A 17,891-nucleotide genomic window follows, 5' to 3' on the forward strand; every position below is an offset into this window, starting at 1 on the left:
GAGTCGTTATTGGTAGTGTCAATATACTGACGACCTTAGAGAGTCGTTTGGGTACACCCCCCGACTATGACGACCCTTTCTCTGAGTTGTTCCATAGTGTGGATGATTCGACCACTTGGAGCACCATTCCGACAATTTGAAGAGTATAGGAAGTTTAACTGATTGTTTTGGCCTTGGGGTTCCTCATTTTGAGTGTTGGTTCCTTCATCTTGAGCAATGGGATCTTCATTCCAACCATTGTTCATGCCTTCCTCTATCAACATCTCCTCATCAAACATCCAACCCATATCATTAGTTGAGACAATCTTACCATCAACACAATCATTGTTGTTATTTGAAGCTTCACCAATCTCATTCCCTCCACTTGAATCACCCATTTGTAAAAACCCTAGGTTTTCCTCTCAAAACTCCTCCTCTTCTTCTCAACACATAAAACATATTTTCCATAATTTTTTTCCTAAAATCAGATTTTAATCTAAATACACTTACCACACTAATCAAACTAATTAATTCCTAATACTAATCATATAAGGACAGTTTTGCCATTTAGAAAATATTTTTTAAGGGGTGACCCAAATTAGGATTGGGTGACCTTTTTGTCCCGTAGTGCATGGCCCCGAATTGTAAGTTATGGCCCCCAATTAAGCTAGGCTTGTTGTTCAAATATCTCTTTGCTGAAATCAGATGACACTATAAAATCCTCACATATATGCTAGCTGAGGAGGTGATTGAGAAAAAATCTGTGAGTGGAGATTAATTTGATTCCACATTTGGGGGATGCCCCACAAATTGGGGAATACTTTTTTTCTTGGAGAGTCCCTAGAAACTCATCAAGGATTCAGTGATACACAAGACAGAAAAACATCTTTATGTAATGCTCTTAAGGAGAAATCCTCTTTATATATTTTCATAAGAAACAGACAGACAAAAGAAACCTCTTCTTAACAAAACCCACAAATGCCGAAGAACAAAAAAACATCTCAGAAAAATATGATTAAAGAGAAGGAGACCAACTACCTAAAAGACTTTAGAAAGCTAGGTCAATAAAACATAGAGATCTAATACCCTCAACCAAAATTCTTGTCAAATATCATCATAGAAAGAAAAATATAAAGTATGGGATAGGCCTTTTAAGTACAGTTGCTTAAACTGCTCTCTGTTCTCATGCCCTCGTTGATCTTCAAAAGCTCATTCTGAGAGAACATCAAATACTGCAGTAGTACTAATATAATCTGCTTTACTCGCATACACCCCAAGGAAGCAACAAAAAAAAATGAACCAGGAAGCAGATTCGAGGGGGGTGCACAACTTAAATTAGGGTAACGCGACACTACTTTACTTTGTCCTTCCAACATACATGACCTCTCCAATAACTGGCCACCCTACCTAAGCCAGAAACCTCATCCTCAACAGATGCACATCCAGTTAGCGGTCCTTCCCAATTGCAACAGAGTGGTGCTCTTTTAATCTTACACCACCGAAGAGACGCCTACCGAGAGCCAACAGTAATTCAATATCAATTAGAAAAGGCAAAGTGCAAAAAAGGAATAATGAGGGAGGGGTGAAAAGAGCTTTAACCTTTGTAGCATATATGGTGCTTTAGTCATCGAGGTAATAGTAAGACCCAGCATTCTTCTGTTCCCTGTCTTTCGTGGAATTCATCTTGTTGATACGCGGCCTAAAATTGGTTGGGTCCCGTCTGAATGTAATGTCCAATTGCTGCACAAAATAAGAGCAGAAAACATGTTCAAAGTTGATAAGCCAACCAGGAATGTTTATATTTCCACGACACTTATGTCCAAATTTAGTCATTAGTATATGCTGCAACAGAAAATTTCAAACACACTAAACTTAAATACTCTGCTATAATTGAAAGAACTGTCCATGGCTACTGAATACTTTCTATGGGATTGTTGTGCAAATCGTCTTACTCTGGTGGTCATTATTTTAGGTTTAAGATAATGAGAAACATTTTACAGCACACAAACTAGAAATGTGAAGGTAGGAAAAAACATCTGAGCTAGAAAAAAAAAAGTCTGAAGTAAACTTAACATGCTAGAGCTGCAACTTACAGATAGGAAAAGGTTCATCCCTGTCAACAAAGACTGAGGAGCATTGGCAGTACAGTCGATAGATGGTTGTCCCTCGTACACAATCACTCTGTCAGCAAGATAAGTTGCCATTATAAAATCATGCTCAACGACAAAAGCAGTCTTCTTCGCATGGAGGATAAACCTCTTAATGACTTTTGAGGCAACAATACGCTGCTCTGAATCAAGATAAGCACTTGGCTCATCTATCAGATATATATCCGCAGGCTGCATTAAACATAAAAAAAATATTTTGTAAAAATGTAAAGAAGCGCCTTGCTCGAAATCACAATCAAATCAACTTTTGGTTTAGTATCATTACTGTGGTAATATGCGAAATTTATTGATAATATAATGAAAGGTGACTGAAGATCAAAGCAAACAAAACGAAATAATGCAAACCTTTCCAAGGCAAAGACATAATGCAACTCTTTGCAGCTCACCACCTGAGAGATTCACAACTTCCTGATCCATTAATTGTTCAATCTGGAGTGGTTTCATGACATCTGACACAAACTGAGGATGCATGTATGAATCACGGATCTTTTGATGCAGCAAGGCCCTGACAGAAGCTTGAAACTTTGGACTGATCTTCTGGGGCTTGTAAGAAACATTGAATTCAGGTATTTCTGCATCTGAGCTCTCCACCTCATCTGGCTTCAAGAGACCAGCCTGTAGATGCAACATAAACAAGAACTCACGCTCATTTCGAGTTCATGCAACACATATGTCTTCAAACAATCAACGGTAAAAAGCACATATAAAACTATATGAATGTAGAGAAACGTACCAGCATGCGGATAAATGTTGTCTTCCCTGTCCCGTTCTCACCAAGCATGACAATAATTTGGGAATCAGTGAATTCTCCCTCCAGAACACGAAGCTTGAAATTTCCCTGAGTTTTACTCATAGTTGGGTACTTGTATCGTGCGTATGACTGAATTTCTTCTGCACTTTCCTGTGGTGTCTCAGCAACCTGAAAGAAAAAAAACTAGCAAGTAAGCAACGGGAAACAAGAGAATGAAGGCATACAATACCACGGGAAATAACTGATACCTTGAAAGTAAGTGATTCGTCACGGAATCTTAGATTCTCAGTTGGGACAAATCCAGCCAAGAAAATATTAATTCCTTCTCTAACAGAAAAGGGAAGGGTTACAACTCCATAAGCTCCAGGTTTCCCATATAGGCAGCAAATGAAGTCAGACAGGTAATCTAAGACACTAAGATCGTGCTCCACGACAATCACATAGCTGAAGATGATGGAAACGTAAAAACATAGTTAGAGCCCTGCTTCACACCATGAATGAATTTAGTAGCATGAGAGTTCTGAAACAGACGATACCTGTTTGGCCTGAGCAATGATCGGATAACTTGGGCAGCTTTAAGCCTCTGTCTGACATCAAGATAACTGGAAGGCTCGTCAAACATATAAATCTCTGCATTCTGTATGGCAACGACAGCAATAGCAAATCTTTGCAGCTCTCCACCTGACAAATCACCCACGTTTCGCTCTATAACCTGATTGAGCTCAAGATCACGACAGAGTTCCTCTTTCACACCTCTCTCATCTTTCTGCTCCAGTACTTGCCCAACATTCCCTTGGACTGCTTTTGGGATGTGATCCACATATTGAGGCTTGATGATCGCCTATTGCAAGAAGATAACTTTTATATTAAACAACTGTTTTCTAGAGATTGAGGTTTGTAAAATTGCAAGTTCTGTCCATAGTAGTAAGTTACCTTCAAGTTATCTTCCAAGATACGGGTGAAGTAGTTCTGAAGCTCAGACCCTCTGAAGTATGTCAATATTTCCTGCCAATCAGGTGGGTTCTACAAAGAAACATCAAACATGACATTCATTGTTAGTTGTGTGTTAACGCAGAGACGCAAGCGAACACATAAATTCTAATAGAAGAAACAGAGAATGCACTTACATTGAATCGACCCAGATTAGGCTTCAGCTTCCCAGCCAAGACTTTGAGAGCCGTAGACTTTCCAATTCCATTAGTTCCGACCAAACCTAGAACTTGTCCTGGTCTTGGGACTGGTAACCTGCAATTCAAGTTATTCAGCCATCTTACAAATACACTAGTAATTAACAGGGCAGAGAGGTAATATAGATAGATAGAGAGATGTATACCTGTGCAGCTTGAAAGTGTTGGGACCGTAACGATGAGTTGTATCCTTATCCAAATCTTTAGGCAAGTTGATAATCTGAATGGCTTCGAATGGGCATCTCTATTCCAACATCAAAACAAACAGAACACACCCCAATTAGTCAACTGAATAACCACAGAACAAAATAGAAAAAGAAAAAAAAAATAGAGAAAAGGTGGTACCTTGACACAGATACCACATCCAATACACAATTCCTCAGAGATGTAAGCAATCTTTGCAGCTACCGTAACCTCAATACACAGTTTCCCTGTTGAAGACCCATAAAACCCAAATTAGGAAATTGAAAAACAAAACCCTAAATTACAAAGATTCAGAATAAGCCCTAAATCTGATTCAAAACAAAGACATGAATTTCCAATCAGCAAATCGAACCAGCAAGTAATCGATGGAGGAAGAGGGATCTGTAAATTTACGTACCAGTTTTGACGACGGGGCAAGTCTTTTTGCATTCCTGGCGGCACTTTTTAGGTTTGCAGCGGTCGCCGCTGACGATGGCGATACGAGTCAATCGGTCAGACATGGTGATTTGATTTCTAAGAAGAAGAAGAAGAAGATTCACACAGCAGCTGCTCTCTAGTCTCTCCAAAGAGAAGGAAGAAAGGGATTTATTCTTATATATCTGTTGGATGGAGAGAGTGAAAGAAAGGAAATAAGGGTTTTTTTTCTTTTCTTTTCTTTTTAGAAACACAAAGTGTGGTAGCCTCACTCCCTTTCAAAGGTGTTATTTATAGGCCGAGGGACTTTATAAGGGGTATCCCTTGGGGTGCACTCATACACCACTAACACCATTGCTTGCATCTGCTGCCGCTATCCATCCATGCTCACAACATGTCGGAATAAATTTCGTGCATGCACAAATTTGTTTTTGCTTCTTTTTTACAAAATAGAAGCTTCAGATTAATCAGTTAACCAAAGAAGTCCGTTACATCCGTTTGTTAAACTACTTTTACAATCTGTCCGTCGTCTGTATTTATACAACGTCCGGTATGCGAGTAATCTGAAAAATTAATATTGCCTGCCCATTGCTGCTTCAAAATGGGTTTTCCACATGTTTGTAAGACATGAAACAACAAATACACTTTCAGCGCATATCTGGCATAAGTAAGCACAGCCACAGCACCACTTTGTAATTTGCAACTAGAGTACTAGACCATCTCCCGGAGAGATTTCGTATCATCAGATCAAAACACTGTGCAACACACATTTAGCACCAGTGTAGTAAATAAACACAAAGTGAATTCTTGAGCTGTATTCTTCTCAGCTTATATATTCTTCTAATCGCCATCCCTCCTACCATAATCAGATGTATGCAGTGCACGAATGATGTTGTTTCGGAGACTTGCATTGAATATCCAACGAATAATGATGCCCCTGATCTCTGATCCCATGTATATATGTATATATATATATATTCTGCAATTCAAATCACAACATGAGCGAACGTTTTATGTAACATGCATAAAAAGGCTAAAATATAAACAATTTACTATAATCAGATAAACAGGAAATGCATCTGAGAACAAACAGCATACTCTACATCTTGTGGTGGCTAAGGGAGGATAATCACCACAAAGTGTATCATCACACTACCTTCCTTTTCACACCTACCACACTCACCAACAGGCCTCTTCACTTCAAAATACAGCAAGGTAACATTAAGAAACAACATATGAGGCAAGCCACTGTGTACCATAGAACTTCTAGTGCACTCCTATATCAAATCAATTTGCTAATCACTTCGCCACTACTATATCCCCACGTATCTATTTCTACTTACAAGGGGAACTAAAGATATGATATAACTAAATATTCAACTAATAGTCCAGAAGAAATGAGCTCAATTTATTCAAAGCTCAAAAATCTGCCCGTTCAATATAGGGCTAAAATATGACAATGAATTATGTATCATCCATCAACCAATCAGCGCTAACATTTTAAGCCTAAATTAAACGGGTAGGTCTTTGAACCTTAAATAAACAGCTCTTCCTGCTTGTTGGAATGAGCTACGGCGGAGAGAAGACTAGCTAGTCCAAAACATTGCAGTATTCAACTGTTGAAAAAAGAAGACACAAATACTTGGCTAGTAGTATAAAGAGTGGATAGTAATTGGGCAGGAAGTAACTAGTATAGTTTCATCACTGCCACCAAACATCCCATGCTTCAACTACTGCTTAATGTGCTTCAACTACATAAGTCAATTGATCGCAAAAATTTAAGATGATGAGAATTAGAGACTAAGAAATCAGAATCTAAGTTTACTGCAACTGCAGGATACCCGAAGCTTAACTCAGAAAGAATTTTACACAAAAACAAATAAATATAGAGTGAGATTATGTACCATCTGATCTGAAGTTGAGTAGAGATGTGGCCTCATAGGGAAGAAGAGGATATCACCTCTTTTTAACCGTTGTATCCAGAAATCATTCTCTTTGAAGCTTTCAATTCACAGGACTGGCCGGACCGCATTTGCCTCCTTTTAATCCAGACAGACCCTAGAGGCAAACTGACCAGAGCCAAAAAGATAACATTCTCTTGATTATCCGATGAACAATGATGCCCCGGATCTCTGATCCCCTGTATATCTGCAACACAAATCATAACTTAGTTTCATGAGCCAATGTTTCCCAATGACATGCATAAAAGGGCTAAAATATAAACAATGTAATCACATAAATATATAGGAAATGCATCTGGAAAGGGTAAACCTAAATAAACAAACAGCATACTGAGCATACCCTCTGCATTTTGTGACAGCCAAGGGGGATAACGAGCACAGAAATTATATCATCACACTATCTTTATGTACACCCTACCAAACTAACCAAGAACTCCTCATCTCAAATCCAAGAAGGAACAACATATAAGGAAAGTTACTGTTTACCATAGAACTTCTACCAGTGCACTCCTACCATAGCAATTTACTTATCCGTTCCCCACTACTGGATGCGGCCACGTTTCTATTCCTATTTACAAGGGAGTCCAGAAAAAAAATAAAAAAGCTCAAAATGAGTTACTTTGATCTGAACATACCCTGACAACAGACTGGTCAAATGCGATGCACACAAGCATTCTCTACCAGGCACCAGCATTCCACATCAACAACTCTCCCTTACGCGTGGCTTCCAAATAAGCAGGCAAGACCTGCAAAAACAGCAAAAATAAAATAAATCCGAAGCTTAACTCGGGAAGAATGTTACACAATAATAGGTAAACATAGATTTAGAATATATAATTTTGATTTGAAATTTGGCAAAGATAAGAGTTGGAAGTTAACTTTTGGAGTCGAAATGCAGCCTCTTTAAAGGAAAAGGAGGATCTCACTAGTATCTATTCACAGGACTGATGGGTCTCCATTTGCATCATTTAAAGTAAGATCACACAAGCTTTGTCTACCAGGCACCAGCTTTCCAAATTCTACCTAATCACTGGCCTCCGAACAACAAGGCAAGACCTGCAAAAACAGAAAAAGATACTCTGAAGCTTTTACTCAGGAAGCATTTTAGACGAAAACAAGTAAATATATACTTTTCATTTGAAATTTGGTAAAGATAAGAGTCATAAGCGTAACGTGTAACATTTGAGCTGAAGTGTAGCCTCTTTTAGGGAGCAGGAGGATCTCATTAAAGTACACAATTCACAGGACTGATCGGTCTCCATTTGCATTATCCTTTGAAGTCAGACATAACCTAGGGGCAAATTGATCAAGAGCCAAAAATATAACAATCCCCACGAAGCAACAGCATTCCGTTTCAGCAGCACTGGTAATTGTTTAGGTCATAGGAATACAAAGCCAAGACCTGCAAAAAAACAAAAATGATACTCCGAAGCTCAAGTTAGAAACAATTTTATACAAAACTTAGAAGAAAAACAAAAAAAAAAGATAACATTCCCCCACGAGGCACCAACTTTCCGTTTCAACAATGCTAATTGAATTTGTCATAGGAATACAGAGGCATAACCTGCAAAAAAACAAAAAAGGTACTCCGAAGCTCAAGTTAGTAACATTTTTTGCAACATAGTAAAAAAATAAAAATAAATTCCCAATGAGGCGCCAGCATTCCGTTTGAACAACTCTGCTACTTGAATTTGTCATAGAAATACAAAGGCTAGACCTGCAAAAAGACAAAAAAGATACTCCAATGCACAAACTACAAATAATCTCATGCAAAACATAATAACCAAACAGATAAAATTCCCCACTAGACACCAGAATTTTATTTCAACAGCTCTACTAACTGAATTGGTCGTAGAAACACAAAGGCAGGACCTGCAAAAAGGTACCACGACGCTCAAGTTAGAAACAATTTCATGCAAAACATAATCACCAACCAGATAACATTCCCGACAAGGCACCAGCATTCCATTTTAACAGTTCTGCTAACTGAATTGGTTGTAGTAATACGAAGGCAGGACCTGCAAAACACAAAAAAAGATATGACCCTCAAGTTGGAAACAATTTTATGCAAAACATAATAACCAAAATGATAACAATTCCCAGGAGGCATCAGCATTCCGTTTCAAAAACTCTGCTAATTGAATTTATCATAGGGATACAAAGGCAAGACCTGCAACAAACAAAAAAGATACTCCAACGCTCAATTTAGTAACAATTTTATGCAAAACAAAGTAAAAAAGAAAAACAGATAACATTTCCCACGAGGCATCGGCATTCCATTTCAACAACTCCGCTAATTAAATTTGTCATAGGAATACAAAGGCAAGACCTGCAAAAAACAAAAAAGGGCACCAGCATTTCATTTCAACAACTCTGCTAATTGAGTTTGTCATATGAATACAAAGGCGAGACCTGCAAAAAAAAACAAAAAAGATACTCCGACCCTCAAGTTAGTAACGATTTTAGATCATCGCTGCCTCAATACATATTGATGTAAGATAAGAATGCTTATACATCTCGTTGTTTTTCCTGCAATTGTTTCCATGAGATAAAAACTACTAAATGCCTTTGTAAAGGCAAAATGTACTAACCTGACACTCATCGAGAAAAATGGTAAAAACCTATAACAAGAATGATAGACCTGTAACAAGCAAAAGAGAAACTCAGGGATTCTAGAGATATAAGAACAAGTTAAGTGTACATTGAGATAGATTAAGAATGTGTGCCTTTTGATTTGACATGTAAGTGTAACCTGTTATCTTCTTTGTCGAACAAATTCAACACAAGGTTTGATTATAGGAAAGCAAGAATAAAATTAAATATACTAGCAGAGTACTAATAATCTAGTCAGCAAAGCAATACAACAAAATCTAAACAGGTAAACTAGGCTATTATCAGTGAAACTTTACCCAAGCGGCAGGCTGATTAAATGCCAAGTAGGCAAGCATTCTGGATGAAAAACTCTCCCTACTGAATATGCAATGTCCGTGGAAGAAGTAATCAAGTTGTGCAACAAACAAACAAGATACTTCGTTCCTGAAGTCAGAATGAAGCTGATGCAACAGTTAGTAAAACATAGTCGGGGAATTAAGACTTTATACTTTTGGAGTTGATAATTAGCTTCTTTGACAGACTAAGAACAAGAATCGATAGCCAAATGCTGCGGGCCGTAGGTTGTGAGCAGTGAGCTGCAGAAACCCATCAGCACACCGTTGCACTAAGCACACATCGTGGGTTGATAGCCAAATGCTGCGGGCCGCAGGTTGTGAGCAGTGAGCTGCACAAATCCATCAGCACGCCGCTGCATTAAGCACACATCTTGAAACCATAGCCAAATGCTGCGGGCCGTTAGATGTGAGCACTAGGCGACACATCCATCAGCACACCGCTGCATTAAGCACACATCTTGAAACCATAGCCAAATGCCGTGGGCCGATAGTGTGAGGCATAAGCAACACATCCATCAGCACACCACAGCACTAAGCACACATGGTTTCAGGTCCTGCAACTGCATCTCTGCATTCTAGAAAGTAACCTGCACAAATCAAATAAAAGGAACACAGCATCAGAAAATGAAATCTACAAGATTAGCTTGCTAAACAGATATAGGAGTATTCTAAATGCTGGATACATAGATGTTGATGAAAAAGCAAACTCTCCAAATTGTATACATGTTCAAAAAAGTTGAGCAATGAAAAGGTATAAACATTTCTAATTCATTTAACAAGCTCAACCAGAAACGAAATCACAAACCTTGTAGCAATTCAAAATAACATATAAATTGATTGTAAGAAATTATTGGAAGAATTAGAGAAACAAGGAAGGGGTAAGATTGGTAATTACCTTAAAATCATTGAGGCGTTGAGAAGCTATAAGTAAATCCAGCTGCTGCTCCTGGAACTGAAACCCCCCTGTTGGCTGAAGTAGAGAAACAAAATCAAGTACATTAGATGTTTGTGAAAATGTCACACCAAAAAAATTGAGAGGAAAAACTAAGATCAACAGGAATTGGGTTTTACCTTTAGAAGAATCTGCTACTTCAGAAGATTTGGGGAAGATCTTTTTGCTACCTACAGAGATCAAAACAATACCAAAAATTAATATCTATTCAAGGAGATAGATAGAAAGAGAGAGTTTAGAATGATCTGAATGAAGTCCAATAAAGATACCACTATTTGTAAAAAAAATTCATTGAGTTGTTCGAGACAAACAGATAGATTGTAGTTTTGGCGTGAAATTTGAATTTCAAATTCCAAATCTGGAAACCAAATTTTGTTAGGTTGAACCCGCCATTTTGTACTTTTTTTTTTTACCGGCGTAATAATCTTTTTGATTCCCAGTAAAAAGATTGACAAGTAACATGTAGCTAGACCAACTAAAATGTAACACACGGTTGTTGGTTGCTTTGGATTCGTGTTTTGCTCAAAGGGTAGGGGATTTCTTCCTCTTTTCAATTTCTTTCTTATCAAATATTGCTTTTAATTCTTATAATTTGGTCATGTTGATGATTGAATTTGCTTTGAAACTGATTTGGGTTAGCTTTGATTAGGTTTTCAATTCTTATAAGGGAGAATTGGAAAAATGCCCCAAAACTGGGTGCAATGTTGGAAATCTGCCCCAACATTTAAAAAGTTGGAAAAATGCCCCATTCCGTTAGAAATCCAGTTAAGTCACATGTGTGAGCTTATACATGCGAAAAAAAAGCCAAATATATCCTTCAGAATTCAGGGTTTGGGGTTCAAAATTCAGGATTCAAGGTTTAGGGTTCAAGGTTTAAGGTTCGGGTGGTGGTGGCGTTGGTTTAGTGGTGGTTCTGGTGGTGATGGTTGTCATACACATGTGACTTAACTGGGTTGGATGGCAATTTTAACGGAATGGGACATTTTTCCAACTATTTTTGACGTTGGGGCAGATTTCCAACATTGCACCCCATATTGGGGCATTTTCCCAATTTTCCCTTCTTATAACCCTTTGATTTGATTATCCCAATTTAAACCTCACTTGCCCTAATTTGATTCCAACTCCATGATTAATTTAACCTGATTATGAAGTTGTTATTTCATCACTTTGTTTAATTGGGTATTTGTTATTCATCTTGTTCCTTTGGATCATCACTCAATCTCATGAACTTGTTTCAAAACTGAAATTCTGAACCTACGTTGTTGTTCTGTTTGGTCAAGAACTTCTCGTACGGGTATGTCTTTCAAAAGCTTCTCCTATTATTTTTGTTTTAAATATGACTCTCCCAGATTTCTAACGAAACCAAGTTTGCTAAATTCCATTGAGTGCTGAATTTTGCACGAATTTCCCATTACAGGGTACCAAAACTGAATTTTCTGAAGGACAACACTTCTGTCCTGTGTTGTTGAGAGATTTGAACATAGTTATGTACCTAATTACCTATGTTTATTATTTTTATGTCCAAGTTGGGTTTCTTCTCTTTCTAATGGTACCAAATTCATTGAATTTCATTGTGTAATGGATTTTGCACAAATTTTTGAACGTCCACTGCTGAAACTGTCGTTTCTGAAAAACATAGGTTCTGTCCAGTTCTTTTGAGGTACTTTGACACAGCTACAGAACTCAATAATTTTCTATGTAATTTTTATGTGAATTCTTATCTTTTACTCTTTCAAATGAGCCAAGAATCAGTAACGAATTCTATAGAATTGTTTGAAAACAGGTCACGAAAACTGATATTTCTGAAAATTTATGTGTTGTTTTGCACTTGTATTCGTAGTTATCATAGCAACTGAATTTACTCTTTGCTGGTATTATTTGCTTGAAATGAGGCATTTTACAGTTTTTAAATCATCGAGAATCATTGAATTCTTACTTGCAATAAGTTCCGTAGAACTTTTGAGTATAATGAGTTTGAAATGGATTTGTTTCACAAAATATTTTATTTGGTACTCTCGATTTGTTCTGAGTTAATGCCCAGCATTATAATGAGATACTTCTTCTTTTTTTTTTGACTTTCTGTTACGCAAGGTAAGTTGTTTTCATGGATTATGAAATGACAGTTGCTATGGTTTGAACATTACTTGTACATAATGACGTTTGTGAATCATTCATTGACTGTGTTGAGCACATTTTCTGCTGTAATTCTACTTCTGAGATTGTCGGTCCCTATAGGGGAAATCCATACAAATGGTGACCTGCGGAAGATCGTCCGAGACAATAGCGTGGTTTTCTGATAAACCTCGACAACTAGTTGAACCCTCTCAGTAGAATATTTGGATTTGTTTATACTTTAGATGAATTCTATTGTGTATTGCTTTGTAAAGCCTTCGACATTTTGTTAAATGCGTGCTCAGCAAATTTAAGTATTGTTTGCGCTTTACTCATTTTAGTCCTTACTTGGGAATTGCTTTCTTTTACGCATTCCTTTACTGGGCTGTGGCTCACCCATTTTGTTTTGTTTTTGACAGAGTATGAGAGCGGCTTGAGGCAGTAAGCTTATGAAGGCTTGGTGCGGAGAGCTTTTGGGGTACAAAGTGAGTACGCTCACTTTGTTTTCGTGTATATACTCATGTGTAATCTGGTTTGATTTGGAAAAACACAACACTATCCTTTCTTGTTGTTTTTTATTCTGAAATAGGATGTGTTGTGAATTCATAGGGTATTTGAAAATTTGTCAAATCATGGTACAGTTGTATATAATCTTTTCGTCACTTCTTTTGGGTTACTGGGCTTATGTAAATGAAACTTTTCTTGGTACTGTTTAATAATATAGTATCAACCTTGTGTTCTATTGAATGTGAAACATGTTCAAACAGTTTGATGTAAGATAATTTGTAAGTTTACAATATGGTTGTCGTTGTCTGTTTCTTGTTCAAAATACTAGCTAATGTAAATAAGTGTTTCTTTGTCAAGCTTCCTAAAACAATAGTCATTCTTCTGTTTCAACTGTTTTCACCCCATATGGAAGTTCGGGAGTTTTGGAACTTGCCGCTTGACTGAACTCCAGGTCAAACAGAAGCGAAAAAAATTCTGGCATGTCACAGTTGGTATCAGAGCAAACTTTTGAATTGCTTTGGGAATTTCATTGTTTTACATGTAGAATTTTCCACAAGTTTACTTTGTTATGGTTATAATTTCAAAGATTGAAATGTTGATTCTATCGTTGAATTTCTGAAACTAAAGTTTAGTCTTTTTATTTTGGAATTTTAAGAAAAACAACCAGATGACATGATATGTATATGATTGGGCTGTTAGTAATGAGCAATTACTAAAAAAACTAATTGTGTAAGAATTTGATTTGTAGATGTCGAATATAGCGAGTTCATCTCATTCTGGTCCAACTAAGAAGATGAAGGGGCGTAGTAAGAGGACTAAGATTATAGAGCAGAATTTGGTAGAGTTTTCAGGTTCCATGAAGACTATGGCTACTACGATGGAAAGGCAGAACAAACCTAGTCAGGAGGTTGATGTGTGAAGATTTAAGAAATTCTTAGGAACCGATGGCATATTTCATGGAACGGAAGAGCCAATAATTGCTGAAAAATGGTTGCAGAATATACAAAAGGAGTTCAAAGCTACGTTGGTTCCAGAAAAAGATAAAGTCAGGTTCGGTACATATATGTTTCATGGAGATGCAGACAATTGGTGGGGATCTGTTCAGAGAATGGAGGATATGTCCAGGATGAGTTGGAAAAACTTTGTAAAATTATTTTTAGAACAATATTTTCCGCCTACTTCCAAAACTGCAATATGTGTGGAGTTTATGTTCTTACAGCAATGAGATATGACAGTAACTCAATTGGATAAGAAGTTTGCGAAGCTAGAACGATATACAACACATCTTGTACGAACACAGGAGTTGAAGGCACGTAAGTTGGAGAGTGCTTTGAAGGAACCCATTCGAGATAGGGTGGTTAGCCATCAACATGTTACATATAAGAGGGTTTTAAGAACTGCATTGGCTGTTGAAGATAATTGGGTTCAAATACTGAAGGAAAGAGAAGAATCAGACAAGAATAAAAAGGTGAAGCCAAACCCACCAGCAACACATAAGCGGCCACGTACTGATTATGTTGCAAAGAATGACAAGAGGACTGGGTCAGAGTGTTATAATTGTGGACAAGTGGGTCATTTCGCTAGAAAATGTCCTCTTCCAGCTAAACCAAAGCCACAGAATAACAATCATCCACGTAATCAGAATGTTGCGGGTAGACCACAAAATCAGTCACGTAATCAGAATATTGGCGGGAGACTACAGAATCAGTCACGTACCGTTACACCAGCATTCCAACCGAGGCAACCTAATGTGCAAGGAAAACTTAATTATGTTGCAGAGGGTAATGGAGGGGAAGAGAACACCGTCATCGAGGGTAATTTCTTAATTTTCAGTTCTCGTGCTAAAGTTTTATTCGATAAGGGTGCCACTAATTCGTTTATATCCTTTCACTTAGTTGCATACTTAGGTTTAAATTATGATTCTTTGGGATTTAATTTGAGTGTATCCTCTCCACTTGGAAGTGATGTTAGTATCAGTAAGGTATGTAAGGATTGTGACCTAACCCTTGGAAACCATAGAGTGGCTATCAACCTTATACCTATGAGAATGCAGGAATATGACGTTATTGTAGGTATGGATTGGATGTCACAGAACCAGGCGATATTGCATTGTTCTGAAAAGAAAATTTCTTTTTTGACAATGAATGAGAACCGTGTTTCTGTTTAAGGGGAGAGGTGGAAGATTATATTGGTGTGGTGAAGGTGGAGAGGATCATAGTTAGAAGTGAAGATGTCTAGTTCTACATCAAGTGGATTTTCGAAGGTACATGGATTTGATATTATCAAGTTCAATGGGAATAATAATTTCACATCATGGGAAACTGATGTCAAAGATATTCTTGTTAGTATGAAACAAATCAAAGCAATCAAGGCGAAGCCGGCAACGTTTCCAAAGGATTGGACTGATGAGAAGTGGGTTGACCTTGATTTGATGGCGTGTTCAACTATTCGTTTATGTTTGTCAAGGGATATCACTCATAACTTTTCGAGTGAAACCTCTGCAAAAGTGTTGTGGGAGAAGTTAGAGAAGATTTACTTACAAAAGGATTTGACTTCTGAACTTTACTTGAAGCGTAGACTCCATGCCTTTAGGATGTATCCAGGTAAGTCTATGATGGATCATATTAATGAGTTTAATAAGATCTGTTCTGATTTGTCTAATATCAGTGTCACTATCTCTGATACGGATAAATCCATGATATTATTATGTTATATGCCTTCATCGCATGATGTTTTCGTTGACTATTTGCTGAGTGGGGAAACCGATGAAGACGACGAAGATGAAGATAAGTTGTTTTTCGATGATGTTGTCTCTGCTTTACAATCTAAGGCATTAAGGAAGCAAGAGTTCATCGACGAAGCACAAGTCGAGGGCTTGTTCGTCGATAGAGGAAAGAATGGTAATAAGAAGTCAAAGTCAAAGAATCGTTCCAAAAAGAGCGATATTGAGTGTTATTATTGTCGGAAAACTGGTCATATTAGGGCTGATTGTCTCAAGCTTAAGGCAAGAGATGAGAAACGTGAGAAATCAGATTCAAAGAATATTGTTGCTTCGGTTGCTGAAGGCAGTGAAGTTTTAGAAGACCCAATGTGTGATTTTGATGAGGAAGTGTTAACCGTTACATCAAAGAGTTATCTCAATGATGGTTGGATGCTTTATTACGGTGTTTCGTATCATATGTGTCCTTCAAAGGATTGTTTCACTACTTACAGAGAAGTGAATGGTGGTACTCTTATGATGGGAAATTCTAATGCATGCAAAACAGTTGGAGTTGGTACGGTACAGGTTCGTTCGCATGGTGTTATCACAACACTTTCAGAGGTTAGACATGTTCCAGATTTGAGGAAGAGTTTGATTTCGTTAGGAGTACTTGAATCACTTGGATACAAGTATGTTGCTGAATATGGATTCTTGAAGGTATTCTACAATGGTCGTTTGAAGATGACCGGTGAAAGACATGGTAATTTATATTTCTTACAAGGAGATATAGTTTGTGGTGGAGCTATGGTTTCTCAATCAATTGATGAGAAACAGGTGGAGTCAACACGTCTATGGTATATGCGTCTTGGTCATATGAGTGAGAAAGGTATGTCCGTGTTGAGTAGTAAAGGCTTGCTTGGAGGTGAAAAGACTTGCAAGCTTGATTTATGTGAGCATTGTATCTTCGGGAAGCAATGTAGGAGCAGTTTTGGTACCGCTGCACACCACACGCAGAGTAATTAGATTACATCCATTCGGATGTTTGGGGTCCCTCTCGTACAGTTTCTAAGGGAGGTACAAGGTGATTTGTGACCTTTATCGATGACTTTTCGAGGAGAGTTTGGCTTTACACCATGAAGCATAAGAATGAAGTCACCGAGGTGTTTAAGAAGTGGAAGACCATGGTAACTAATTTTATAGTTACTTTAGCTGTTTGGAAAACCATCTAATTTGTACAATCACTTTTTTCATGTGTCTCATGTATCTTTTGTGTTAGCAACACTTGAATGAGGATAAGTGAACTTGAGTTTTTATCTCTAGACTTCACTAAGTAGGTTAAGTTAGTTATACGTGATCTTAATACCCTATGGCATGTGCTCCACAGATGTCATCGATGGTATATGGTCTGTATGTCGTTGTTTTTACACTTGAGGATCCTTAACCAGCTCTCATTCGAAAATGTCTATTGAATAAGCAAACTGAATTTTGTCATATTGTTGCTTGCAAGGGTTCGCGGTACTGGCAAAGAATTACTAATAAATTTATGATCACATAACAATTTACAAGGTTTGACAACTAAAATTAGAGAAACTAGAAGCAATTTTATGACCCCAGCCCGTGCATTTGCACGGGCATGAAAAGTCCTTGTCATGTAATATTATTAGTATCCCTTTTGGTTTTCTTGCGCTAGTAAACATCGCCTGTTGGTCGATCGCCAGAACATGAGTTCAAGTATCATTTAGAAGATCTCTTTTGACTGATCGATCAGTCCGCATTTTCCTTATTTTAGTCTAGGGTAGGCAAGCATAAGCATTCTGGATTAGGTAATCAAATTGTGCAACAAAACAAACAAACAAGATACTCCGATATCCTCAAGTCAGAATCAAACTAATGCAAAATTTAGTAAAACATGGTTGGGAGTTAAGAATTCGTAGCAACGCTAGCATCATTAGCAGCCTTATTAGCTTTGTCCAGATCAACTTGAAGCTGAGCATCCTTTTAACCAAC

General features: G+C 37.6%; 1 protein-coding gene and 1 long non-coding RNA gene across 4 annotated transcripts; both read right to left on the minus strand.

The window, feature by feature from the left end:
* Positions 1 to 883: 883 nt before the first annotated feature.
* On the minus strand, positions 884 to 4,937 carry LOC113322717 (ABC transporter E family member 2-like). Its single transcript, XM_026570860.1, has 12 exons — positions 4,687 to 4,937; positions 4,431 to 4,516; positions 4,232 to 4,329; positions 4,026 to 4,143; positions 3,832 to 3,921; positions 3,435 to 3,739; positions 3,147 to 3,342; positions 2,881 to 3,066; positions 2,493 to 2,762; positions 2,073 to 2,318; positions 1,579 to 1,719; positions 884 to 1,489 (listed from the first exon to the last, which is right to left on the minus strand). Exons 1-11 carry the CDS (start codon positions 4,787 to 4,789, stop codon positions 1,600 to 1,602), a joined length of 1,818 nt encoding a protein of 605 aa, XP_026426645.1. The 5' UTR covers positions 4,790 to 4,937; the 3' UTR covers positions 884 to 1,489; positions 1,579 to 1,599.
* A 255-nt stretch (positions 4,938 to 5,192) lies between these two features.
* LOC113322728 lies at positions 5,193 to 10,914 on the minus strand. Of its 3 annotated transcripts, none has more exons than XR_003347271.1 (7): positions 10,834 to 10,914; positions 10,684 to 10,734; positions 10,508 to 10,582; positions 7,838 to 10,199; positions 7,300 to 7,720; positions 6,608 to 6,851; positions 5,193 to 5,682 (listed from the first exon to the last, which is right to left on the minus strand). It is a non-coding gene; the product is annotated as an uncharacterized LOC113322728 (long non-coding RNA). The 3 variants fall into 3 exon arrangements; XR_003347272.1 differs by having other exon boundaries at positions 7,300 to 7,410; positions 7,591 to 10,199; XR_003347270.1 differs by having other exon boundaries at positions 7,300 to 10,199.
* Positions 10,915 to 17,891: the final 6,977 nt, after the last annotated feature.

Source organism: Papaver somniferum, chromosome 1, assembly GCF_003573695.1.
Source record: "Papaver somniferum cultivar HN1 chromosome 1, ASM357369v1, whole genome shotgun sequence".
In the NCBI taxonomy this organism is placed as follows: Eukaryota; Viridiplantae; Streptophyta; class Magnoliopsida; order Ranunculales; family Papaveraceae; genus Papaver; species Papaver somniferum.